At 39.2% G+C, this 25,749-nt stretch overlaps 1 protein-coding gene across 7 annotated transcripts in view; it reads right to left on the bottom strand.

Moving 5' to 3' along the window:
- The window catches only part of suco (SUN domain containing ossification factor), a 41,504-nt gene that overhangs the window by 7,977 nt on the left and 7,778 nt on the right, over window positions 1–25,749 (bottom strand). Inside the window, exons 1-15 of one of the 7 annotated variants that reach the window (XM_080297974.1) lie at window positions 19,252–19,432; window positions 12,216–12,330; window positions 10,341–10,442; window positions 8,946–9,265; window positions 8,030–8,170; window positions 7,483–7,669; window positions 6,404–6,515; window positions 5,869–5,996; window positions 5,551–5,618; window positions 5,331–5,438; window positions 3,792–3,897; window positions 2,388–2,408; window positions 2,097–2,152; window positions 997–1,088; window positions 665–730 (exon numbers count right to left, since the gene is read on the bottom strand). In XM_080297974.1, coding sequence (XP_080154100.1) covers window positions 665–730; window positions 997–1,088; window positions 2,097–2,152; window positions 2,388–2,408; window positions 3,792–3,897; window positions 5,331–5,438; window positions 5,551–5,618; window positions 5,869–5,996; window positions 6,404–6,515; window positions 7,483–7,669; window positions 8,030–8,170; window positions 8,946–9,265; window positions 10,341–10,442; window positions 12,216–12,330; window positions 19,252–19,313 — 1,684 coding nt within the window. In that variant the 5' untranslated portion in view covers window positions 19,314–19,432. Of the gene's footprint in view, window positions 1–664; window positions 731–996; window positions 1,089–2,096; window positions 2,153–2,387; window positions 2,409–3,791; window positions 3,898–5,330; window positions 5,439–5,550; window positions 5,619–5,868; window positions 5,997–6,403; window positions 6,516–7,482; window positions 7,670–8,029; window positions 8,171–8,945; window positions 9,266–10,340; window positions 10,443–12,215; window positions 12,331–19,251; window positions 19,433–25,749 lie in introns of those variants that run through there. The other 6 variants (XM_080297970.1, XM_026160132.2, XM_080297971.1 and 3 more) reach the window with 6 other exon arrangements.

The following is a 25,749-nucleotide window of genomic DNA, read 5'->3' as shown; positions in this document are numbered from 1 at the left end:
TGGGTTAAAATACTTCAAGTTGAACAGTATGTGAATGAGTTCATACCCAACAGGCCATAAAGTTGGCTGCTGTACCAACAACTGTATGAGGTCTGAGATAATTGAAAAAACTGTGGGCACTATGACTGGATACAACAGTATTAAAGCCAAACTTGCACAAATCATAAAATAGTTCTTCTTTAACATAGGATGGAAACACCAGATTACTGTAGCTGCAGTTTGATGACATGTAACGAAACATTTTCATTAACATTTTTCATGACAGTTGACACATTTTCTTATTCCTTTTTTAAATTCGATCAGGTAGGGCTGTCCGCTTTTGTGCTGAAGCCATCTGACCAACAGCAAAAGCTCGGCCCAAACTGGGTTACGTTACAGGAATATAAGATACAGAGCACAGCAGCAAATATTAAAAAAAAAAAGAATCAGGGTGCAACAATGGTGCCAAGTCCAGACCTCAATCTGACTGAAATGGTGTGAAGGGACCTCATGAGGGCTGCGCCAACATGAAGAATTCCCCCTTAAAGATGTGAGACACTGATCTTCAAGTTATTGCCACTAAAAGTGGTTCAAACAAGCTAGTGAACCAGCTCAACTGCATAAAGTTCTGTGAAAATCTATTTTTCACGACTGCATTTATAAGAACGTGTGTATGTGTACATACTGGTTGCTGAACCAAGCAGGTTTTTGGAGGCCTTGTCTTCTGTTGGTTGGTAGCCAGGAGGATAGTCTGAAGAGAAACACGTGGTAGCAGTTAAAATAAAATCATATTAATTGGAAAACAAAGGCAAGAAATCGAAGTAATGTATTTGGTAACTACTTTGAAGAATAATGTATTTTGGCTTTTTGAGCCTGGTATAACCTATAGATTTGTGGCACTGGTTTGCACAATGATGAAAGTACAGTATGAATTCATTTAATGTTAACACATCCATTTCTGGTCTTTTACATACAAATTTGAAATTTGTGCATTTGAAATCGACGTCAACATCTTACCATAGTCCTCATCCAAATACTCAAGTCTCTCTGAGGGGTACTGAGAATCTGCTATCTCCTCATACTCCTCCACCATGCTGGTACCAAACACCCTACACAACACAAAAAAAAAAAAACAATACGTTACACAAACAGACCTACAGAAAAGGTCAAGAGTTGAAATTACCACACAGCGGAGGCAGTGGAATTTTTTGATGCAGCTCTAAGAAAACAATGCCAGTTGAGCACATTTTGAGATAAAAGATAAAAACTCACGGAAACTGAACAATGTGTTGGATATGGACGCACAAGTGATGACTGTATATAAGAAGTACCATCTGAGGGAAATTAACTTAAAAAAAAAACACCAAAACAATCTTTTTTTTGTTTCTTTTTTTTTTTAAATTCCTTTTTTTCCCTTATTGTGATTGTGCAGTTAAGGTCTTTAAAGTGGACATTCTTAAGGAACCCTCATCATCAGAGTCACTGTGCAAGAAAAGGCATTTTAGCTGTGTTACAACATTCAGAATTTAATCTAAAACAACAACAACAACTATTAAGGTGGTGCCTAATAAGTAAACAACAAAATCTAATCATAACAGACCTTTCATGATATAGCGGCGCTCCTGTAATTACAGCTGCCTGGATAACAATTTGCATTGATGTAATAAAATCAAAGTGTTTGTTTGTCAACACTGCTTATGATAAAGGCGGTTGTGTTTTAAAAGACAGATTCCAGAAACTTTCAAGATCTAATTAAGTAAACTGGAACAAGACAAGACGATAAGACTGTTCTTCTTCTTCTTCTTCTTCTTCTTCAAAAAAGGAATGGCATAACTGTTAGAAAATATTAACTTTTATTTGGTTTTATTAAATAGTGCTTCTTACAATTTGCATAATTTACCCAATCGCACAAGCACTTTTTCCTATGCTTTTTCTATATAAACGCATTGTAAAACAGTTGTGGTTAGCATCCTGCCCAAGGATAGCTGCCATGCAGAGCCAGGAAGCAGCTAGGGATCGAACCACCAACCTCCCAATTAGTAGATGAGCTACAGCCACCCATGGGTTGATAAGATTAGAGAAAGGTCTAGAAAGATAAAGGAAATTCTTTAACTTACCTGATAAGACTGAGGGGACAGAAGTGTTCAGATCCGAAATGAGAGAGAAGTTCAACCTGCAGGTACAATAGTTAAGCTATTAAACAGTATAAAAATATGCACAACTCCATGAACCCACAACCCACCAAATTAGTAGAACTGCCAAGCTTTGACAGTTTGTGCATGTTTTACTTGTTTATTATCCACATGCATTAAAGATGAAACTCTACTCGCCCATTTGAGTATACAAAAAATAAAAGTGTTCTTATTTCAGCCCATTATAACCTCTGACAGAAAGAGAAGAGTGCTAACCTTTATGTACTTGATGAACATCTGATGCGAGAAGAAGACAAAGAGAAGGAGAGAGAAATAAAACAAGAAAAAGAAATCAGTAAGAGCTGATTCAAGCTACAAGGAAGTCAAGAATCTGTGTACGGTTCAGCTCTCTTCTACGACAAACACACAGCTGATATATGCAAGATCACCATTCTGCAACAGAACACAGGCAAGACACTAAACAGATGTTTCTAATAAGCTGCAAGAAAGACACAAGCAAGACTGAGGGAAAGACAGACAGACTTACAGGCTCACTACTCATTAAAAAAAGAAGAAAAAAAAAAAGAATAAGATGCTCAGGAAGTAGAAACTAAAAATAGATGAAGCTGAAATCTAAAAAAAAAAAAAAAAAAAAACAAGTTTATGTAATAGAAACAAAACTGGTTCAGAATAGATGTGAATCAACAGTAAGCTCCTACACAAAACACCCACGAGTTACATAAAAAAGGATAATTATCCAAGTATTAATCACCTGCTTAACAAGTCTACACTGAATATTTATTGGCAAAAGTGATTGTAAGGAAAGAGACCGTTTAGAAGAGCACCGATTTAGATCACACTTTCAAACCCATTTTTATAGATAATAATGGGCTGTTGTGTGAAAGCTCACAGACATAACTACATAGCCAACCTTTAACACACTTAATCAGAAAGAAGCAGATTTCATAAATACAATGGACAACAAATTTCCTTAGGAGGCTATGTGTATGACAAAAAAGAAAAAAATGATAATAAAGTGATATCCATCGATGAACACCTTGCTTTGTTTGTTACGCTGCAATTTAAGCAGAAATGAGGCACATCTGGTTTGACTTACGGATGGAGACAGAATCCCAGATATGGGAGCATTTAGGAATCTGAACCATGAGCGTAGGGACAAAAATTATTTTAATGCTTCTTGTCTGTTTAGTTTTCCTTAACATTCAGTGGCAAACCTAATGTTTAACCATCTGAAATTTAAATTCATTTTAGTGGAAACTACTGTAAGCGCCCTGAAAAAGGATCACGGCTTAATATAAACTCTAGCGTGATGTAAGTACAATCCACACAGTCCAAGACGGCCAGTCGTGACGCTCACATGTTAAATACAATCAAAACAGTCGTCGAGTTCCTCTACTATGCAATTCTCACATGTAAACAGTTACGCCCTCGCAGTCACCATAATTTAGCTATTCAAAAGATGACTGCCCTGATGTCATCAGTAACTTTCTATTAAGTCACAAGACACTCCCTGGACCTACACCTTTAACTTCTGTATATAACCATGTCAGTATGTGTGTATATCCATGTCTAAGATTTCTAATATACCACTGAAAATGGGGACATTTTATGTATACTTTATGATATGTTATTATTCTATCTGCAAGTAAACAGGAGTACCTTCACATATTTAGCATAAAGCTGTTCATCTAGTGGGAAGCTCTGGACTATCCGTTCATCGCGAGCATGGAAAGTTCCCAGCTTTACCCACTTGTTGGTAGGATATCTGCAACAGAGAGAGGGGAAACGTACGATGTGAATGTGAGGAAGATCGATTTTGTAACATGTCATCTGGCATGACCTCACAGGGTGGATACAAATGTCATTATATTCATGCCATGTCTAAGAGTGGCAATTATCGGCATTATGGAGCAAGACAGCGCTAGATATAAATCTTTAACAAAGACAACACAAGCCCTGACTGCACTAAATTTAGAGGTGATAATACTAGGGGACAAAAATGAATGCAAAACTGGTTAAGAAACTGCTTTAATTATAGAGTACTGGCTTTCCCCTCATCTCTAAATGGGTTATGGTGGAAACTTGTCAGTTTCTTGCTAATATTGTAGGACCTTTACCTTACAATATAAAGAGCTGTAAGGCAACTGTTGTGAACTGGTGGTATATATAAATACAACTGACTTCTTCTAGGAGGAACTGAATATGATCCAGCCAGTGATGATAGAAAGAAAAGTACTTGATTAAAAAAAAAAAAAAAACAACTACTAACAAACAAAAAACATTTAATATTAATCTATTATGAGCAAAAAATAACAAAAAAAGAATTATGCAAAACTATTGTGAAACTTTATTTAGCCACAGTGCAAGTTTGGAAATGGGAAACATGAAAGGTCTCTATATGCTTAAGTTGGTAACCACTATGTATGTCCTTAGCTAAAAATAAATAAATAATAAAAATTTGGTTTTTAATATTTTTTAGTGACACATTGAACTTTCCTCTTCCTTCGCTCATCTACTGACTTTTAATTTCATGTGGAAATGAACTGAAAATATACTACTTTCTATACAACACTAGAAATGTAGATGCAAGGCCTATGCAAATCATTTGAGCAGGTTAGTGCAGCTACGCAGCTTGTGAGATGCGTGTTTGTGGGACGGCTTGAGCCTTGCTGCAGCGGTACATAATTTCGTTTTTGGCATGGTGCCTGTTTGTTTCAGTTTTTTCCCCCTACACCTGAGGCGCATGGCTGTCAGCAAAACTGACAGTAAAAAGATCTGTTGATAGTCATACTGACGTAGCAATAAGCAACATTACATAACTGAGTTTGTGGTATTAAAGGGTGGGCTTTAAATGAATGTTAGTCCTAACAGAATCCCAGTGTGGACAAAAGTATTATGTCAGTAATTTAAAAGAACATATGAAGCTTTGTGGTTACTATTTTTCACTGCTTGTCAATGCAAATACTACAAATATCATGGTTAAGATAACGAAATGAGATAAAAAAAAAAAAAATTTTTAAAAATCGATGCATGAACATGCCGTTATGAACAGGGGAAGTAAATGGTGTGGCATGGGGCTTACAGAGCTTTGTCTGCTATAACTGTCTGACAGCATGCTGAGTGTAGTTTTTCAATTGCACACTAGCTTAAAAGGACAAAAAAAACAAACAAAAAAAAAAAAAAAAAACAAGTGAATACCTGTCACTGATGGAAACTAGAAAGTCTTTGGGTGTAGATGAGAAAAGCTCAAAGTTTGCAATGTCCAACTGCTTCACTTGAATAGGCTCACAGAGTTCTATCACAAACCTGTAGAGAAGCAAAAAAAAAAAAAAAAAAAACAAAAAAAAAATAATTATTATAAAACTTTTAAAGCTAAAAATTGGGCTCAGTTAAACCCCACCATTATTGTGGGACCCACCAAATTTTGTTGCTGCATGGATTCAGCATGTATAAGTCCATATTCTCCATGAGAATAGCAGACGTGCTCTGAAAGAAGAAAAAAAGTTGAATTAAAATCCTACCATCACCCCAACATTGTTAATCTTGCTTGTTTCCTTATACAATTGCAGTCAAAATGTGACAAAAATTGTTTCATGCGTGCTTAGATGTCTGGTCTCAGCTTAAATGCTAAGCGAACAAGTATAAAGTCATTTGACACATCTGTTGACACATAATGACAGCATTACGTGAGGATTCGCGTTTGTGTGTAGGCGGCAGAGCGTGATGTGCGACTAACCTTGGCCTCACTGTTGGCAGAGAGTATCTTGGCTCCACACTCTACAGAAGCGTAGTTATTCTTGAAGTTTTTCTGGACCTTCTTTGTTGGATGGGGGCTGCTGCTGGTTGAGGTATGGAGAGACTGACCTGGACAGAGAAAGCACTACATTAGGTCTTTTCGAGAGCCTTGAAAATGAGTGGTGCCAAACCGCAAAGAATAGACATATTGCACAACATGCATAAACACATGCTCCACTGACTGCTGCACAGTGTGCATAGCGTGAAAAGGAAGGGAAAAAAAGAAGGAAGCTATACAGGAACAGAACATAAGGAAGGATGCAACCGAGAAAAGACGCAGCATACAAACGGGTAGTAAGTAGTCTTCTTTACAGAAGCAATGGCATAAACATGTTGTGTCACAGTCAGATTAACATCAGCAAGCTATTTTTGAGGTGCCTGAACCCAAACTTAAACAAGAACTTAGTTGTTCATGTGACGTGTCTCTAGTCATCCCTGTACGAGCTGTCTCGTGTCTGTACAATAAATCCACATACTTTTCTCCTTTTCCACCTCCATGACTTGCTTCTTCCATTCATCAAAGGTAGGGATGTCCTCTTTGCTGGGCACAGAGGGATCAGTCTCCCTGGGAGCGTTTGTTTCCCCTGTCTGAAACATACACACAATATATAATATCACAATATCCAGAATGTAAATATCAGACACCAAAAAATATGCAAAAATATTTACATGGTGGAAGAAGTGAACCTTGAATTTCTGTTAACAAGGTTAGTTGGCATCAGTGACTCACTAAGCAAGTACCTTATTATAAAAGCATAGGATGTGGTAGAACAACTAAAAGATGCCCATCCTCTATTCGTGGTAGTAAAGCTAGCCCGTGGTGACTGAAGCACTGAGATGCACTGAGCTGTGATTAATATTTTGATGGATTATGTAAGTGCCCCTTTGAGCCTCACAAGACAGCCTGATTCTGAAAATCCACAACTCAGACAGCCTCTTATGTAAAACACCCTAACAGCCCAACAAGAGTCATTGCCAGCCACATACAGATTAGTCATCAGATCTCAGCTCCAAATCAGCAAAATGAGGTACAAATACACTATGAACACAAGCCCTCCCGTCCTCCGAAACTAAATACTTTCCCCAGATACAATCGTCCTTCAACCATGAAAAAGCAACTGACAGCAGGCTGACTCAACATTTTCAAACTGAAACATTCAAATGTTGCCCTTTGCTAGAACAGATGTGCATGCTGAATATTTATAATGTTCATGGCCACCTAGACGGCAGGTTTCGGAAAGTTTTGCAGTCTGTGCGGACAGGTGGACTTACTCAGCCTCAGGCCACCGATCTTATTATATCCAAGCTCAGTGCTCATGTCGTTGCAGTTGTTCCAAAATAATCTTCTCCCTCAGATCATATTTCAGGAACATCTCACCTGAAATAAGGACGTTGACTGTACCTTGGTCTAAGTTTTTTCTCCCACCACGTGTCCAACTGTCAAATTTTCCATCATGATACCAGCAGTTTTGTAATGCCTCAAGCCATATGCTACATGCGATTTGCTTCTTTCACAACAGAAATAACAATTCCCAAACACCACAAAGCCTCTAACCTGCTGTTTTTTGTGTTGGTGGTGTGAGGTGTTGCCCACTTGTTCCAAAACAGACAGCCCATCTTCGAGCACCTCACGCTGCTCTTGTTCCTGGTCCACTAGGCCTGGAGTCGACTGAATTTCTGTTTCAGGACCAGAGCTGTGCCTCTGATCTGTCTGCTGGTCCTCTGTGACAGCCTCATCCATGCTACATCACAGAGAGGGGACCAATGTGGAGTAGAGGGAACAGAAAGAAATGGACAGGGGAAGAATAAAGGAACAGAAGGGCATGGAATAAATATAAGTTTAAGGCTATGTCAAATATGTGAGTTAAAAAAATAACAACAAAATTGAATTTGACGGTTTTTTTGTTGTTTTTTTTAAATCCTTGGTTGGAGCAGGCAAAACAAAGAAGAGAAATTTTAAAAGAAAAAAGAAAAAAAAAAAAAGCAACATTAAGTAGAGAGCAAGGCCAGCGGTCGACGGTTGGGCACAGCAGAGAGGTGTAGCTTGTACCTTCATTATCAGTCTCTGTGCTTTGATTGGCTTCTGGTGGTTAGAAACTCACCTGAGGAGAGGGCTGCCAAAAGGGGAGCTTTCACAGGTTGCCAGTTCGGGGGGAATGACCCCGCACTGTGAATCAGAGTGCTCAGCAAAGACAAAGCTGTCTACTGGGAATTCATCTCCTGCACTGGCAACCCGCACTGCACTGAGGGAAAGAAAGGACATGGCGTTTACCACACCTCCTTACACTGGGGAAGGTAGACAGGAGGGTAGGGTGGAGGGTAGGGTGGGGGAGAGGGCGGGATGGAGACAATGGGGAGGAGATAAATGACACAGAGGCATGAGAGCGGGAGGGAGAGAAAAGGAAGAGGGGGGCAGAGTGGTTGGCTGCTGCTGGTGGCTAGCTGATTAGGACTTGAAATGCTGATTGAAATGCCCCAGTTCTGAATACAGAAGATACCATGGGAAGGACATGTTGTTGTTGTAGGAGATATTTAGACTAATCTGGGTCAAAGTTCCAGGTCCATAGGGATGATTCTCTTTATTTTTTTTAAACTTCCATTACAAAAACCATTAGAAAATAAATAAACAGTCCCTTGCTCCAGCACAATGCTCCATGAAAAATAACTGAAACATCCATGGGGTCAGATCTTCTTTAGACTCATCTTCTAGTGTGTGATGAGTCACTTTGCGTAAATAATTGTGAAGAAAAAGCAACTGAGGGAAACATAAGTCAAACAAAAATACCAAAACACATTTGCAATGTCTGACATGACAATAGTGGCACTGAAACGGATTACGTTAGACCTGGACTGTCGTGAAATTGGCTTTAACCTTAAGAAGAACAACATGTTCTATGTTTTTTTTTTTTAGCGATGTAGGGTTAGAAATTCAGTTCTCCAATTTCAGTTTTGTGGTTATAGCCAACTTCTCTTGAAAGACACCAGATCATTGGCTTGATGAAGTGAATCTGAGCTTACCCTGTGTGGGTCAGCCCAGCACTCTGTGAGGTAGGTTTGTTTTCAGCTTCATCGGGGGATGTGTCTGGGTTTGAGTCTAGATTGGGAATTGGTTCACTTGAAGTCTCTGCTGGGGTATCTGTGGTCACTTGGCCCTGTGCTGGAACTGGTTCTGGAGTGGCGAGCACTGGGGCATTATGGTCGTGGTCCTGTGTGTGAATCTGCAGGCCCAAGTCAGCCTGGGGATCTGGGGTAGGTTCTGGCTCAGGGGCAACAGGTACAGTATCCGACTCTGGGTCTAGCTTTGTCTCTTCCTCTCCAGCTTCTTGTGGCTTCACAGTCTGGTAACAGAAGAAAAAGTACATTTCTGATTAGGGCTGTTCGACATAACGACATATATCGGATGACGATATAAAAACATCTACAGTTTCATTTTACGCTATCGTTTGTTTCGTGGTGTCGCAAAATAAACGTTTACGGCAATATTTTTTCATCGTTTTGATAGTCACCGTAGTGGTTATATTTATTTCTTAAAGTTCTCTCTTTCTCTTATATTTAATATAACCACACTTCAGACGGACAAGCGCCTGTTTTTATGCGTTGTCGTTAGCAACAACGACGGTAAAACCATCGCTGTCCGCTTGTTTATTTTCCACATAAACCCTTCACAATAAAGCTCAAGATCCTGTTGAGACTTTTCAAAATAAACTGAATCACGTGAAAGAGTATGCAGAGTATCTACGGATGAGAAGCAAAAAATAGCAGTCAGGTGCTAAAATAAATAAATAAATAAATAAATAAACCTTAGACTCAAACGTTAGAACATGCTCTTCCCCGCAGCACGTCGTGTAATAAATACTCAAAGAAAATGGCTGCCTTTACAACTTATGTCTAAAAAAAAATAAATATAGTTTCATGCATCGGTTAAAACACTTGACTCCAGCTACATGACGCCCAGCTGGAAACACTTCACGCAAGTCGAGCTGCCCGAGATTCACAGAATTTACAGAAAATGTTAAATTTTTGTGATTTATATAGTTATCGGACGATAGATGTATTATATCGGGATATGAGGTTTTGATCATATCGCACAGCCCTATTTCTGATGCAATTTAACTGCTCACCTAGATCAGTGCCATCAGATTAAGATCAACATTATTTATCATTTTCCTTTTCCAGTTCATGTGTTTGTGTCCCACATACATAATATACTTTTAAGAGTTTATGGTGCACACTTAAAAGCTGAGCTCTGCCTCACACTCCACCTTTAAGGTATTTACAACCTCAATTTCCCTTTTTATATTGACACTTTTTTTTTTTTTTTTTTTTAAAGCCTGCCTTAGTATCCTGTTCACTGTAACTTAACTTTTTGAGCGATACTCTGGAAAACGTCCAATAACTGATGTGTCTTTTTACCTCTTCATGGTGTATGCTCTGTTTTTGTAGTTTTTCTCGTGCTGCTCTCTCGGTTTCTAGCCCCATATCGTATGATGTGTGTGTCTTCCACTCTTCCACCACCTAGGAGAAAATGAATAATAAGAACACAGGATAAGAAATACAAGTTAATGACATTACTGGCGTTGTTACTAGATTGAGTTTTATTCTAAAAATTAGTTTTTTTGTATGTAAAAATGTCAAAAGCAAAAGGTCTTTCCACCTCCTGATGTGAAAAAGCCTTTTGTCGATGGACAAAGGCAACATTATAAGGCTAATGACTGACTGCCAGGGCTGCTGGCAGAGCTGTTTGTTGTTGGACCTCAAACAATGATTCTTTTTCTTCTGTGCCCACAAATGCATACCAAAACTCATTCACTTCCCCAAATTATCATTCATTTCTGATACTCACTGACACATGAATACAGAGAAGCATTTCAAATGTTTTTAAAAGTGAGGCGATCTACAATTTTCCTCGTCCTACTTCGAATGGCTGCAATGACATTGACACACTTTGTATGAACTACTTTCAGTTTAGACAATATTTAGCCATGAAAGCCTGAGAAAACATGTAGCGCTTTGAACCCATAGGGCAGGTCCTAACCTAAATCACATCAACCTCTATGACTGATTCTGCAGAGCAGACCAGGTTCTGACTGCGTGTAACTGGGCTGGTTACTCAGCTTTGTGAGTAACCATTTACCTGGATTTGGTTCCACTTTTTGTCTATTTTTTTCCTCTCCAAAATGCAGTGTCATAACCATCGATTATTGTCTGCCAACTACTCAGATTGTCATTTTATTAATCTTATCAACATTTGATGGTGGCAGATGGAACAGGAAGTCTTGGCCTGGATAGCCACTGACTACACTTTGGATAGTCTCAGGAAGCTATTTTTTAATGTGTTCCCAGATAAAGTCTTCTGGTTCTCTTTGTGCTTGTTAAGTCTGATGTAATTAGCTATTTTCAGATCCAAATACTCTTTTGTTTGCCTTAAGCAAAGATGTTCAGAGGTACCATTCATGTTTAAAAACAGCCCAGATTCACTAAACTCCATTAAAGTGATCAGCTGAGCCGTTCTTCCAGATGTTAGAAGGTATTGGTAAGCTATAGTTACCTAGTTGATGTATAAAGATGGGTTGTGATTGATGTAAAGAAGAAAAAAGTAAATACTAGAAAGATTTTGGAGGGTTTTACACTAGTTGACACATTTATCTGCCACTCAACAGCTAGCTGGGTATCTTTAGGCTATTATAAACATCGCAACACTGGCAAAGTATTAATTGAAATACAGCACTTGTGAGCCATCAGATCACAGGAAGAAGATAAAGAAAATAGGCAATAAAAGCTCAGAGTGTCTGATATGATCCTACCCAAAAATATATACAATTATTAATTGCTGGAGGGATACTTCGAAAATGCTCCCTAACCTTATTTGTAAAACAGGAATTTTAGTTGGGCAGACAGTGATCCACTTCTGACGGACCAACATATTGGTCTCCAGGATATCAGTGAGTTTTTAAGCACTTAAAGGTGTACTCCATTTAAACACTGCTAATTGAAGACTTTCCTACTCAGAACAGCAGGTCACTGAAATAACAAGAACCTTAGCCAAAAAAGAAGGGCCATGGAGCGCAAAACTGGATCAATAGGTGCCAACTTAGCAAACACACCAGCCCATTTTTCGTCAACGTTTACTGGGTCACTAAAGTTCATGACCCAACTCCCACAGGTAGAACTTGGTGTTAAGATGACCGTTTCTGTTTTTCACATTAAGAACGATTATACAGGTCTCCAAATTGTAATCTGTTACAGTCAAAAGCTGAGATACATGAAAAGGCCAGAACTTCTACACACCTTGTTTTGCGTGGAGTCCTGCTCCTGCTCGAGGCCATCAGGATCTTTCTCCTGTCGAGGCTGACCTGAGCCAGACAAGCTCTGCTCTGAACAATAGACATGTTGACTAGGGTACCTGAAAGACAAACAAGAGAAGATTTGTTAGAACATTTATAAGCCTTTGTACACACACACACACACACACACACACAACAAGGATTACTATAGAAATACTTAGGCTAGCCTAAGTAGCCTTGGGGGAAAAGAGCCACTCACACAGTTAATTAAAGCACTGACTATAGGAGAACAAAGAAAGCTTCGAGTACAGGAGAGCAAAAGTAGAGATTCAAAACAAGGGCTAAAACCAAAGGAAGGAGTCCACATTAAGTTACAAGGAGAGAGAGACAGGAACAGAATTGCATGAACAAAACAGGGTAAACCAAATTCCTTTTGTCATGTGTATTCTTATAAGCTGCTCAAGGCAAACTATTTTCTTTGATTCAAATTTGGCTTAGGATATTGCTGTAATTCTTTTAGCCATCTGAAAGTCAAGTGAAAAAAAAAAAGTGTAGCCTGAGCACTTTCTGCACTGCTTCTTCACGTATCTTGTTGTCAAACTACTAATGCCTATCAATTTAAACACGCAGGTGTTCTACACCAGCTGTTCTGAAAATTTCGCTAATTCGTAGCTCTTAATGGTGTCGCATTAAATCACCGACTGTGAGGAGAATAAAAGTACTTTTACTGAATTGACAAAGTTGCAAAGACACACACTATTGTGGGTTTTTTTTTTGTTTTTGTTTTTTTTTTTTTAAATTACACAAGTTTCATACTTCAGGTGAAATGAGCATTTTGTGAGATATTGAGATTCCCATGACTCGCGGTTATGTTCACCAACTTCCACCAACCTGCAGCGTGTTCAAACTCACATGATCTCAAAAATTACTGGGGTGGGGTGTGTGTGTGCGCGTGCGAGTGGTGGTGGGGGGGCACGTTAACCTTATATCAAATGAATGTCAACTTCAACAGTAAGTTAATAAAAAGGAGATCAAACAAGGATGGAAAGGTTATGAAACCACAAGACCAGAGCTAAAAGGCAAACAAAGCAAGAGACCGAACAAAGAAACAAGGCAGGGAGGCGGGAAAGATAGGCACAACTGTTTCTCAGTTATTACTATATTAGTGGAGTAGAAATGAAAAGAATCAGAATCAGAATCAGAATGGGTTTATTGCCAGATGTTGAGGTTTACAACATTAGGAATTTGCTGCGGTGCTTCAGTGCAAACAATAAGAATTAAAGTGCTATGTAGAAAGAAAGATTATGTGCATGAGATATACATGAGATATATACATGAGAATAAGAATTAAGAGTGCTACGTAGAAGGATATATACATGAGTGCAGGTGGTGATCAGTGCCAGACATGAAATGATGCAGTGACACAGCGTAGGGTCATGTGTTAGTGGCGGGTACAGTCATGTGGTTATTGTTCATGTGTCCAACAGCAGAGGGGAAGAAACTGTTCTTGTGGCGAGAGGTTCTGGTGCGAATGGACCGGAGCCTCCTGCCTGAGGGGAGCAGGTCAAACAGACTGTGTCCAGGGTGAGAAGGGTCAGCTGAGATCCGGGCTGCACGCCGCAGTGTCCTGGAGGTGTACAGGTCCTGCAGAGATGGGAGTCTGCAGCCAATCACCTTCTCAGCAGAGCGCACAACACGCTGCAGTCTCTGTTTGTCCCTGATAGTGGCTCCAGCGTACCACACGGTGATGGAGGAGGTGAGGATGGACTCGATGATTGCGGTGTAGAACTGCATCATCGTCCGTGTTGGCAGGTTGAATTTCTTCAGCTGCCTCAGGAAGTACATCCTCTGCTGGGCTTTCTTGATGACGGAGGTGATGGTGGGCTCCCACTTCAGGTCCTGGGTGATGGTGGTACCCAGGAAGCGGAATGAGTCTACAGAGGTGATGGGGGTGTCAGTCAGGATGATGGGGGGGAGTGGGCCTGTGTGCTTCCTGAAGTCCACAATAATCTCCACTGTCTTCTGGGCATTCAGCACCAGGTTGTTGTGGCTGCACCAGGACACCAGACGTTCAACCTCCCTCCTGTAGGCAGACTCATCCCCGTCCGAGATGAGCCCAATGACGGTGGTGTCATCTGCGAACTTGATTAGCTTGACAGACTGGTGGGTGGAGGTGCAGCAGTTGGTGTACAGGGAGAAGAGCAGAGGAGAAAGAACACAGCCCTGAGGGGAGCCGGTGCTGATGGTCCGGGAGTCCGAGACATTCTTTCCCAGCCTCACGTGCTGCTTCCTGTCCGTCAGGAAGTCGGTGATCCACCGGCAGATGGGATCAGGGACATTCATCTGGGAAAGCTTGCCTCGGAGATGGTCTGGAAGGATTGTGTTGAAGGCAGAGCTGAAGTCCACAAACAGGATCCTGGCGTAGGTTCCTGGGGAGTCCAGATGCTGCAGGATGAAGTGTAGGGCCATGTTGATGGCGTCGTCTACAGACCTGTTGGCTCTATATGCAAACTGCAGGGGGTCCAGGAGGGGGGCCGTGAGGGTCTTGAGATGGGAGAGAACTAGGCGCTCAAATGACTTCATGACCACAGATGTCAGAGCCACGGGTCTGTAGTCATTTAGTCCAGTGATCCTAGGTTTCTTGGGGACAGGGATTATGGTAGAGGACTTGAAGCAGGCAGGCACATGACATGCAAAAGCAAAATGAAACAAGAGGTAGGTCTCAACTGTGTTAACAAGTTAACTTAAGCCATCTGTCAGTTAGTTGATATTATAACAGGGTGAACAAGTTAGTCAGCATACAGACTTTGAGCCATTCATTTGGCTTATAGATTTAGTTAAACTGAATGGCTTTAGCTTTAAAGAAAGAACTCACACATTTGGGAAGCAAAACAGAAAACTTAAACTGATTAAATAATTTAGTTCACGTCGGTGAAAAATCAACAAACCGTGTCAAAGCTTCCAATGTAAGAAACCACAATATGGAAACTGCCTGCTCATTTAAACTAGAGCTCATGTGCACTTATGAAAGTAAGCATACAAAGCTCAAACCTGAAGCATAAAAAACACCCATCAGTAACTGTTGCACAGACAGACAGAAAGACACAACTCTACTCGCAAGTGCCATGTGATCCTCAGGCTGAAACAGTTAGCCTTGAGTGCTCAAATGTCAGGAGAGAGCGAAGCACATGGACAATCATGTTAGCGCTCTGTCAGCCTGGCTGTCAGGAGTAAGGAGATGCACAGTGAGCAACATACGCAATCACTGACAGACAAGCATCTGTGCAAGTCAGTGTCCTGTCACTCAGAGAGCCCTGCCATCCGTATATTCTATGTTTGAAGAGACTAAATAGACAAGACCAAAAAAAACAAAAAAAAACAAAACAAAAAACATGAGAAGAACATCTTTTGAAAGCTTTGACCCCTCTAATATAATCATCTCGGGCACAGACATTCACCAAACCTTCTGTTTAGGAAGGTCAGGCAATAAGAAGCTGGCTTAAAGGGATGGTTAAATTAGATTGTTTCTCTTTCAGATATTAGAGAAACTGAGGTCTAGTGTCTTTGGTGGCAGGCCCGATATCATCAGGCGATATATGCTTTTTGCTGATTTATCAGTAACAGCATTCATCAAGTGTACACAAACACTTGATGCAGCAAAAACACAATCAGCAGATCTGAGCAGAGTTGGGCAGAGTGTAAATAATTACATAAATCTAAGGGAAATCTGTTCATGCTTTATGGTGATCGACTGAATTCTCACTTTAAAAGTGAACAAAATAAATCAATAAAAAAAAAAATTAACAAACCCACAATCAAATATCATTATCACATCAGTATAATAATAAAAATAATATCATTAAAAACAAATGCTATAGTCAGTCAGGCTCTACTGATGGGATTCACCAAGCCCCAGTATAACACGGCTGATGCCAACATTTGGTGATTTGATAAAGTGCTTTTTTTCCCCCCATATAACTGAATAACATGTTATCTACAAGTCCTTACAAAAATAAATGCAACAAATTTAAAAGGGGATCAATTTAGTAATACAACAAAGCCATTGTTAATAAAGATGACTCAGTTTATTACAAAATGAATCACAGCCCAGTCTATGGTTTTACCCCAGTATATATATTGGGCAGAGGAGCAAAGTGTTATATCTGTGCCAGAGCTCAATTCTAAAGAGTATTAAACTCTAAAACAGAGGAATTAAATTTACTATTGGTTTAGAAACCGGTTGCTACACAAGCATATTTTAACCACATTTGTTAATTGTCATTTCATTTATTCAAGTACTACAGACATCTTATCTTGTTAAACAGAAAAATTTATAGATCGCTCTTAAATTAAAGTCATACAGACTCATCGACTCTTTTGTATGTGGATTGTTCATGCTTACAAGCATAGCCATCTCCAAGCCAGCAAAAACCCTGACACAGCTGTCAAAATGAAATGATGAAATATGTGCACGAACGTATATGTGTTAACACCTCGTAGTGTAAGCGTTCCCCCAAAGGTGATAAAATGAGCCACAAAGCCAGAGGGGGAACCCTAAGAGCCAATCACTAGACAGACACTAAGGAGTAAATATGGAGCACAAGCTAATGTATCTTCCTGACTAAACTTAGATCCATAGCTTTAAGCTATTTTGTGTTGCGTTTCAAATGTCTCCTGTGACCCCTTATAACTCAAACACACATGAATGTAAAGGGAAGACCTCGTCCATTCAGTGACGTCACGATATTATGTAACAGACCATTAGCATATCTTGAGGTCAGCGTGGCATCCATGTATGCAACAGGGATGATTAATGGTTTTATCCTAAAATACTTTTAACTTCAATTTTAAACAAACATGAACGTTCATGAAAATATTGATTCGTTACCTAATAATCACGTGCTGACTAAAGAGCAGAAAAATCATTAAAACACATGTTTAGTCAAGTCAGAGCTACTCCATGCCTTCAAAAGCTAAACCAGTGTTTCACACACAGACACATGAATCATAGATGCCCACACAGTCAAATACAGACTCTTTACCCTAATATCAAAAAGGAACAAAATGTACTCAAAAATCTTCTGAAAAAACAAAAATTCCAGGAAAATCCATGCCATGTGCCTGACACCAACATGCCAATTCATTTTATTTTGGATTATAATAGACTTCTGTTAAACTTTTCAGGCTACAGCCACCTCAAATCGCTTACCAGGTCCTTGCCTGCAAAACTCTTCCATACTCTTTGCAGTGATGGTTTTTGTTCCCTTATTTCTCTTCCTGTACATAGTCGTAAAGCTTGTAGTGCAAGCTTTTCCTAAACCAATCAACTGTTGCATTGCAGATCTATTGAATCACATGTGTGTCGAGTCAAGGAAATAATCTGACCAGTAAAGCAGAATCAATAATGGCATTGCTAACAATCAGTGAAAACACATCACGTCAACATGCAACAGCTGTGCTGTGCAGCTTCCTTTTGGTTGCTTCCACCTTTTTAGTCTTCGTGACTTATCCAAAAATCATTTATAACTTGAAAGTGCATGCGTGGCCTGGAATTACACAGAGACAAGCAGTCGATCATGAGACGGAAGATAAAAGAGGTTGTGTCTGAGTTAAGAGTCTGAAAGAAAACAAACAATCAATATAGCAAAAATAGGAGTAAGATGAAGTAATAATGTTATTTTCACTTTCCCTCTATGCATGTATTACACCAATTCAGAAGCTGAAATACAGTGCAAACCCATCAATTTAACATATAAATTTTAAATGTGCATCTCACACCAACTGTACTTTTATTGTTATAGAGGAAATAGAATAAGTGACAGGTACCAGATAATTTTGGAGTCTGAGCTGTCTTTTTAAAACAAGATCCTGTGTGGTTTTGGTCAGAAACCTTTAGCTATAAGACGCCTGCAGCTTTGTCCTGTGATTTCTTGACTCTGCATGATCTGCTTACGTAAAGCCGTTCTACAACTGCCACAAAGCCTTAGAATAATTTCAAATTTTGCAAAGATCGGACATCCTCTGGATACTTTGCCAAGTTCTGATATGATTATTTCCTTATTTTTGCCTGATGAAACCTAGACTTTTTCACTTTCAAGTTTCAGATAAGGTCAAATGGAAAAAGTAAAAAAGGTGACTTCAGAAGTGACTTTGCAGCTGCTGCTTCTGTGCAAAGCATGCTCAGTGATGCATCAACTAAACACATCAACTAAACACTGCTTGTTATCATTTTTTTAAAGCTATCATTCAATCTCTCAGATAAGCACCCTTGTGTAAAATGCAGATGGGTGACAAACAGATCTCACAGTACAGTACACGTCTGTATAAACTTCCTTGATCATGAATGCAAATCTCACAATCATCCCCAATGTGACTCACTGGGAAAATGTTTAAAGGGAAACTTGCAAAGTCATAAATGTGTCTAATCAAATGAAAAACATTCAAATACAAAGATTAATAAATAACCTCAATTCCCCCCCCAAAAGTGGGACACTGTGTAAAAGGCAGGTAAACATTTGCTAAGTTTTCTAAGTTCAATTGTGAATAAAATATGGGTTTACAATATTTACAGATGATTGCGTTCCTTTTTTAGCTTTACAGTGTTCTGCTTTTTGAATTGGGGTTGTATACGGAGCAATTCAAGAGGACAAAAATATGCTGTTTGTACTGAGACATTTAAACCCAAACCAAAATGTCAAACAAGTGGGAGGCACGGTTGGCCTGGCTCCATTCATTCATGGGGATGATGCAGAAAGACCTCAGTGTTGACATTTCTTCCAAAGGTAAGGAGGCAAGGCTGGTGAAGAGAGGAGGAAAAACAAACAAAAAAAACCCCCAAAAACCTCAAACAAAAACAAAAACAGATAAAATATAACTAAATAAAAACAAAAAAGAGGAGCCGATGTGAGAGTATCAGCTTTGGGGGTATACTGTGACCTACTTTTTAAAATTCAAAAGTGTATGCAACAGTGGGAGGGGGAACATAGTACCCACAAGTGAAGAAGTGGGGAGAACACTGCAACACTGCATTTATTACATACCAGTAGTGGGTTAACCTCAAGAAGGACGAGCATGAGTCAGCAGTCGGCAGAGTCTTCCCCATTCTGCTTCTCTTCTTGTTTCCTGACCGAACTCATACAGTCCTAGGATTTTCAGTAAGTCTTTTGCCTTTTGCATATTAGTCTCTAAAAGCAAGAAATATTCCTAATAATGATGAAGATAACACTTTATAGCCAGATGCACAGAGAGGCAATAGCTACATGTCTGTGCTGGTTCCGAGCACACAAATCCCCTGATATTTCCTGTTGGCTTTAGGCGCATTCAGAATCGGGAGACACGATTCAGCCTCATCGAATCAACTGTACTATACTAACTGACTGGGTTGACACAGGAGACAAAACTGCAGAGGCAACAAAGCGAGAACTGTTTAATCTGCCGACAACAAGTCTAATTTTATCACCAGCTGCACGGCATGCAAAGTGCCCTCTGATCTCTTGTCACGCAGGAAGTTTTCCTTCTGTCTTAAAGATTTCAGACATATTGATGTACGCCTATGACCTTTCTCCTCTTTCACCAATTAGTTTTTTTTTTTTAAATGAAATATCAATAACATATACAAAAGGTCATCATCCTGCCCTGTCATACAAACTGATCTTGGTCCCAACATGACACTGCAGCACATGTAGCCTTCAACGTCAGTCACAGGAGATTAGTTGCCGTCTTTCGATTTCCTGACCTAAATCTCTGACCAGCTTGTTGCTCTCCATTACATAAACTCTCCCTGACACACATATTCATTTTAAATAACCAACAGCATGTGATAAGTTTAGAAATCCATTAAAGAAAAACTTTCTATTTTGACACAAACAACAAGTTAAAAGGAGAAATGTCAAATAAGGTTAAATTACTCAAATTACTATGGTTTTAAATTCATAATAAAGAGCAGAGTGAATACTACATTATCTGTCCTGTGTCCACAGGGAAAGGAGAGTCTTGTGATGTTCACATTATTCCAGATATGAGGGGAGTTGCTGGCTGGAGTGAGTTAAGAAGGAAAACCATGTCAATAACAGCTTCAACTTGAGTTCAACTTTTCTCTTTAAATTTGACTGTAAAGCCAACCCAGCCTAACCACACACAGAATTTTAAAAAACGAACAAACAAGAAATTCAAAAATCCCAATTGCTGAGGATTTATTTTCCTTAGCCACAGAAATTGACAGAAAGACACACAATGTTTTACTTTCACACTGAATAGAGACAGGAACATGGGAGAGGTAAAAGAGCTGAGGAGAGAATCCAGGATCCACGTGGCCAGAGGTGGATTATGGGGCGTGGAGATGTGCCAGGGCTTGCCTGGAAAAGTAGGCCAGAGCATCTGCCAAGCAGACAAAAACATGCCGTCACTGTTTGGAGGAAAACAGAGGGCAGTGCCTAAAGCTCGGCCTTAAGAGGACTGACCATGTTTGCGTGTGCAAGTTGGAGTCTGTGTGCACGCCAGTTTTGCTCCACATTGAAGCATGAAATAACGGACAACAGCAGTTTGTTCTAAAGCTTGCTGATCCTCCATAATCCTCTTCACTGATGCATCCTCGTAGCCACCAGGACAGAGCGGCTGAACTGGAAAACTGCTCGCTTCCCAACTCAGAGAGTTCTTAACCAGGGTCTAGCTGCAGCACATTGCTGGTATAAGCAGGTGTTCTGGCCTGGTTTATTGACCGCTGGTGAAGTACATCAGGGATCTTCAAGATTTTTCATTTTCAAGCACTACATGGTCATGCACTAGTTTACACAGCTCCTTGTTCACATGATTCAGCCTTGAGAGCTCCGAGAGTTCCTTATCACTCTCGTCACGCAACGAGAGTGATAAAATTCTTTATCAAAGATAATAAAGAATTTTCCTCACTGCTGACCGCAAAATTCTTAATTTGCTTTTTAAAATACTGAATCTCCCTTTTCTGATTATCTCCAGTCTCATGTCAGCCTTTTTATAGTCTTTATGCAGACTACATTTTCTTTTTAAATCTTTTGATAATCATTTCATCTTTTTCCTCATCTGCGATCATCAAACTTGCCATGCAATTTAACCTTTCCATGAAAAACCATGTCAAAATTTGTACCCTATTTTGTCACCTATAAGGTGACTGATAACTATCACTGAATGCATTTTTCCCCTCTATATTCAACACTTGTCAAATGCTCATGTTTACTACCTAGTGCTGCAGACGCATTAACCTGTAAACATTAGCAATGCTGCATTTTTCTTACTGCCTTCCTCCGCTTGGAGTGACCCAAGTTACTGTAATGGGGTTTGAGTACTGGGTTCATTTGCCTAAGTGCTATAATGCTATGTGCTGACTTGACGTTTTGGAGGAGTAGAGGCACTGCAATATACTTCAGCCATTAAGAATAACTAGCCCTGCCTTCTGACACAAAGATACAGGCCTGTACTTATCAAGCATCAGATCAGATCAGAAAGCAGTCACACCTGACTCAGAGGGTGTTGCTTCATTTACTTACTTGCCTAATTTTTGCTTACAGGTTGAAATATCTCAGTCTTTTCCTTAGAATCAAAGTGGAGTTCGCAGCTGTCCTAATCTGTCAGGATTTCCCAGTAGCTGGAAAGTAAAAGGAAAAAAAGTCTGTGCAACAACTAAGTGAACAGAAGATTAAATTAAAGGACAAATTGGAAAAAAAAATCCCTGCCAGACTAATTGCACAAAAGCTTTAACGCAACTAATGGATAGATAGAAAAGGTGAAGGTTAAGCGTCTGTTAACAGCTAACGAGGGATCAACCAATTTAAATCGTAAAACTGCTTTATGATAACCCAACTATGTGTGGAACAAAATAATACTGAGGAAGTTGCAACAGTAAATAATGGAGTCTAATGGACCATTTAGAGCTAGTTTTGAAGGAGCAGAGCACCAGTTAGGTTATCTGGTCAATGGGCTATGAGTTTGTTTCGGCAATGTGTCCATCATTAACCAAGCCACAATTCACAAATTTATTAATGGCTACACCTCATCAAATATTAGTCAGACTATAATCAAGTGTACACGCAATAAAGACATGATGGGTCCTCACCCAAAGTGTGCTCTAAGGCAGCGGTCCCCGACCCCCGGGCCTCGGACCGGTACCGGTCCGTGAGTCGTTTGGTACCTGAGCCCGTGAGAGTTGAGGCTCAGGTGTGAAATGTATGGTTTTCAGGGTTTTTTTAAATCAGTTTTCAGCGTTATTTTGTTATCGTTTTTATCGTTAACTCTGTTTTCCTCGGTCTTTTCATGTGTGTTATGAATAAATCTATTTTTCGGTACCGGTACTAGTTTTATTTTGTTGTATTTATCTGCGACACCTTAAAGGCCAGTCTGTGAAAATATTGTTGTCATAAACCGGTCCGTGGCGCCAAAAAAAGTTGGGGACCGCTGCTCTAAGGTCAAGGCCACATCAGTCATTTTACAGGCACTTATCCATTTTCACAAGAAATACTGCCTTTCCTTGAGTACTTGTCAGATCTTAGTGTCTTAACTTAAAACGGTGTCCCAAGGTCAACAACAAGGTGACATCTGTGATTTTATAGCTAATATAATGAGAACTTTGATTAATCGGGTACCAGATGAAACGCATCATCAGTGACGTTCTGGTTAAGTTTTAATCATATGTGCCACTTTTATTATTCAATTAACTGCATTTATTTGAAAGCTGTCTGATACGAAAACAGACGCTGAGCCAAAATTTGCATGACACAAATGAATATTTAAACTGTATTAAAGCTCAGAGTGATAAAGCTTTTATTCTGCATCCCTTAAAACAGACGTCAGACTTTAACGTGTACGTGACAGTTTGTTACATAACGCCAAAACCTCATCCTGTTCCTTCTCAATATCACATAATTACAATTTAATAACACACTTGAGTAGACTTTAGATCCTGAAAGGACACATACGCTTATAATCCAAACCACTTTAAAGTATTTGTGAAACTTGTCTTTATGATTTATACGGATCACTCTGAGTATACCAGCACTGTGACGCACCTTCAACATTTACACAGGAGCCTTTATCCAGGATGTAGTTTGAATGAACAGACACACCTCTATTTGGGAGCTATCCCATGGTGCACCAAGTAGGCCAAGTCACCAGCACTGCTGCTTCTACAGGCATAATTCACTAAACCAGCCAGCAGTCTACTGATTTTATAAAAAAAACCTGGGAATAAATCACAAATAAATTAATATATTTTAGAGGGGAAAAAAAAAAAAAAAAAAAAAAAACATAACTGAAAAAAAAAAAAAAAGACAAAAAAGTCTTAAGTTTTAGTCTTTACTTAATTTGGTAAAGCAACCAGTTTCAGGCTTTGGTGAAAATGCCTATTGACAGTGACACTTCTACATGCATGACTGCTTTTATTGTAAAACTGGTTCTTAACTTCTGATAAATGCCACTCCTATCATAAAAACATCTAAAACTGAAACTAAAAAAAAAAAAAAAAAAAAAAAAAAAAGGGAAGACTAAAACAGGACTCTGGAATCCAGCTGCAAATAAAATGAATCCAAAATAAAAGAGCTACAGTAAAATGCAATAACCATTTTAACACCAGTTGGATAAACATTTTAAAGTCACGCTGGCAAAGACCGTTTGCGCAAAAACACCATTGAGCACCTAATTTTAAACACATTTGCAAAGACAAAGCCAAATAAGATTTGTATTTTATTATTCACAGATTTTTTTTCACCATCATTCACGTTTCGCTTAGTTCTGCGATCTAGTAAGAAAAATAAAACTGCATAAACGGAAACAAATGCATGCAGCCCTTTGTCACATATCCAGATTGTTTAGTATGATTTTGTAGATAAAGTTATTTTTATTCATTTTTTAAATAATTCAATTAATTGTTGTTGTTTTTTTATTATTATTATCATCATTATCAATAAATGCAACCAGTTTCCCCTATGAACATTAAAACTTCACACTGAAAAACCTGCAGAAAATGTTTGCACTTTAGCATTCATGAACTGGATACTATAATTGTTACTGATTAAATGCCTAACCCAGGGGTTTCAAACCCAGGGCTCCAGAGTCTTATGTGGCTTTTTTGTCCATCTGGCTCCCTATAAGTCTGACACAAAACTAAATTAATATAAAAATGATCCTTTTAATTTTGCTGAAATTCAACTGCAGTGGTTAGCATGAATGCAAACACATAAACAGCTAGTCCTGAGTGCTACTAACCCAAAAAGTCAAGGAGAAAATTGGAGGATTTAACGGTGTTTTTTGGCTGCCAATGCCCTGCTCCTGCTGTGTTCCATATATGATGTATCATACATCAAAAACATACCACACTGAGTTTTGTATTATAATCAAATAGGACTAAACCTAGTAAGGGCATTTTATTTAAATTTCCACTGAATGATGATGGCTTATAAATAAATATGTCTGTCTTACTTCAGCCTCCACATTTCATAAATATGTTTATACTCATTTTTATAAGATTAAGGAACTATATGAGGCCAAGGAAAACTAATTAAAAACTGAGCTGACACCCATATTTACTGTTAAACACCACGCTTTAAAACTATTATAGCCAAAAATAAACAAATCTCTACTAGAGAAAAGATCCCATTAGCAGCAGTGACATTGTACATTACTGCAGTCGTCCCACAGAGGCTTGCCGATGAGACATCAGGACCATCGACCCAGACCAATGGGACTGAAAGATGCACTCATGTGATATAATCCAATTTGATAGGAAAAGCCACTTTGCCAGTGAGAGTTAGCATGGGTGGCTGTGGATACAACAATACATGTGCATTCTTGGCCTGCATGGATACATCAGCCAGCACAGCAGGAGAACAAAAACCCATTAAAAATTCAACTTGGCACAAAGTGTACCAAAGTGCTGCAGTGTGGTGAAACATTTACATCTGTCGTAGATGTTTCACTGCAAACTGGACCCTGTAAAAACCCAGAAGGGAGCCAGGTTTGAAAAATAAAAGACTGGAAAGTGACAAGTACTGTGGTATGTTGTCTGTGAAGGTTCTCAGTCATCCAGATCATCGTAGTCAAAGGAGCTTGCAAAGAAAAATGCTGTGATATGTTGATTTTTAATATAATAACAGCTTATCAATCAATTTGGATTCAGTAAAGTAAAGACGATTTGATGATATTCTCTTAATGTACAAGCTCCAGCAAAACATCTCTTTATCTTTAAAATTGTCTAAGCCTTGTGGGAAAAAAGGCCTCCTGCTGGGAATTGCCGACAGACACGCTTCATGCATTAGAAGACCAAACCATACCAACAAGAAAAAGGGACAGAAATGGTCCCACACACACACACACAAAACTCATGCATGAGAGCCTGTCAGTAGCAGCTAAAAGGTAAACAGTGAAGAGCAGTGAGTGAGAGGGGGAAGGGAGAAAAGAAGAAACAGAAGATTTTCACAGGGCGGAAAAAAGTAGTACCTTTCTCAAAAAGGGCAAGAAAAAGCAAAGGAAATTTATACACCAAACTTGGGAGTATTTACTGTATACAGCTATTACAA

The sequence above is a fragment of the Astatotilapia calliptera genome, chromosome 23, assembly GCF_964374335.1.
Source record: "Astatotilapia calliptera chromosome 23, fAstCal68.1, whole genome shotgun sequence".
Lineage (NCBI taxonomy): Eukaryota > Metazoa > Chordata > Actinopteri > Cichliformes > Cichlidae > Astatotilapia > Astatotilapia calliptera.
This window is presented reverse-complemented; position numbering and strand designations above follow the sequence as displayed.